Source organism: Nematolebias whitei, chromosome 7 (assembly GCF_014905685.2).
Source record: "Nematolebias whitei isolate Nwh7 chromosome 7, NemWhi1, whole genome shotgun sequence".
NCBI classification, from domain to species: Eukaryota; Metazoa; Chordata; class Actinopteri; order Cyprinodontiformes; family Rivulidae; genus Nematolebias; species Nematolebias whitei.
This window is the reverse complement of record NC_056504.1, coordinates 29,885,995-29,887,764: the sequence shown is the minus strand read 5'-3', so window position 1 is coordinate 29,887,764 and position 1,770 is coordinate 29,885,995. Positions and strand designations below refer to the sequence as shown.

At 35.5% G+C, this 1,770-nt stretch overlaps 2 protein-coding genes across 2 annotated transcripts in view; both read right to left on the bottom strand.

Moving 5' to 3' along the window:
* LOC119412761 (caM kinase-like vesicle-associated protein) overlaps positions 1 to 1,770 on the bottom strand; it is a 26,157-nt gene that overhangs the window by 12,183 nt on the left and 12,204 nt on the right. The gene's annotated exons all lie outside the window — the stretch shown is intronic.
* LOC119411795 (caM kinase-like vesicle-associated protein) lies at positions 462 to 1,741 on the bottom strand. The gene is made up of 3 exons (XM_037678722.1): positions 1,668 to 1,741; positions 1,411 to 1,498; positions 462 to 822 (listed from the first exon to the last, which is right to left on the bottom strand). Exons 1-3 carry the CDS (start codon positions 1,721 to 1,723, stop codon positions 517 to 519), a joined length of 450 nt encoding a protein of 149 aa, XP_037534650.1. The 5' UTR covers positions 1,724 to 1,741; the 3' UTR covers positions 462 to 516.

The following is a 1,770-nucleotide window of genomic DNA, read 5'->3' as shown; positions in this document are numbered from 1 at the left end:
GTTGTATATATGTTATATATATATGTTGTTTAATTAAACAGAAATATGATTAAATTTTTTTTGTTTTTGTTTTTTTTCCCAACTCATAATTTTAAGTCACAAGAGATAAAACTCAAACTTTTAAATTCTATAGCTAAAAAGTAGCAATTTGTTGAGGAAAAATACATCTATGTACAATGAGGCAATGAATGATAAAGGTAAATTTCACAAAATTACACCATGAGCAAGAAATTACCCGCTATCTTTTCTTACAGATTTTCATGGAATAGGAAAATCACACAAAAAAGCTACCCTGCAGCAAGCTTTAAAGTGACCTGTACACAAAATAACAAGAGAAAGAGAGTGGAGAACATCATCAATCGATCAGTAGCAAAAGATGAAAAGTTTTATAATGTAAAATAATTCTGCAAACTGAGATAGTTGGACAGCACAGAGACAAAATTATGATGCCAAATGTGTTTGCTGTACATGTGCTCATTGGTTGTAATGGGTCCTGTTGGTGTATTTGATTGTTGCCTATTCTTTTCCTTGTGGCAACATTTGTGGAGCGTCGCCGTTGCACCTCGCCTGCTGCTGCTGCTCAACCTGCTGGGCTGCAGCTTGCACGGAGGGTGCAGAGACAGCTGCAGTCTGTGTGTCAGAAGACTTTTCCTTCAGAGCGGCCTTTAAGCTTGCAGCCATGCTGAGGCCTCCACCAGCAGGCGGAGCAGGAGCACCGCTGGGCGTGTTGGGGTCAGCTGCTGCCCCTGCCGACCCACCGGCAGCATCACCCTGATCAGATGCTCGAAGCCTTTTCATCAGCGTAGTCACTCTCACGGCTTTCTGTGAGTAATAAAAACAGCAATAGAAGCATATGAAGTTTTAAGATATTGTCATATAGTCTCTTTCAGATGTATGTAGGCATTAGTCTTCAGAAAAAACAAATAATAATAATAATAATAGTAATGCCTGCTAATTATAATGGAAAACAAACGTCCTTTCTCCTCTTCCCCTGCTCGGGTTGTTTGCTTGGAAGGAACACACGCTTATGTCAGAATTAAACAACATCTTTATTTTTACAGACTTTAAAATGAGTGAACAAGAGATAATTATATAAATTTATTACCTGACATCAAGAGGACCCCGTTCTTATAAGGAACTATTTTCCTACTGACAGCAGAAAGTGTCATGGTTGATTTTAAAAGTTTGCAGTCACTAAAATATATTTTTTATCATCTTATGGCCTGATATCTGATAGATATTCTAGTCCTCTTTATATGATCTATGTTCCATAATTCATAATTAAACCTTATATTTACCAACCCATATTATGTTATTTTCCACAATTTATCATCAAAGGTTATTTTATTCCTGACATAATATATGATATAAATGATGTATGAACTGTATTTCATATGTTAGAAGCAATACCTTCCATTTGGCTTTGGCAAAGTTCTTTTCAATTTGTGCACAAACTCCGTCTTTGATATTCTTATCTGAGGCAGCGTTTCCAGAAATCCTGAAAGAAAGAAAGAAAGAAAAGAGTGATTTTCTTCTGCATTGATGAACTCAACAAGTCTAATAATTCAAATTATGTTAGTGGAGACATTGATATTTTACTTATTTCCATTTTTTTATTTCCACTTAATTTCTTTCTTTCTTTTTTTAATTTTATTTATTTAAGTTACCATTCATGGGCAATAGCTTCTTGTGCAGTCAAACGCTGATCCTGGTCAACATCCATCAAAGAAGCCACTAAATTCTTGGCTGTAAAACAGAAAACAGTGATAT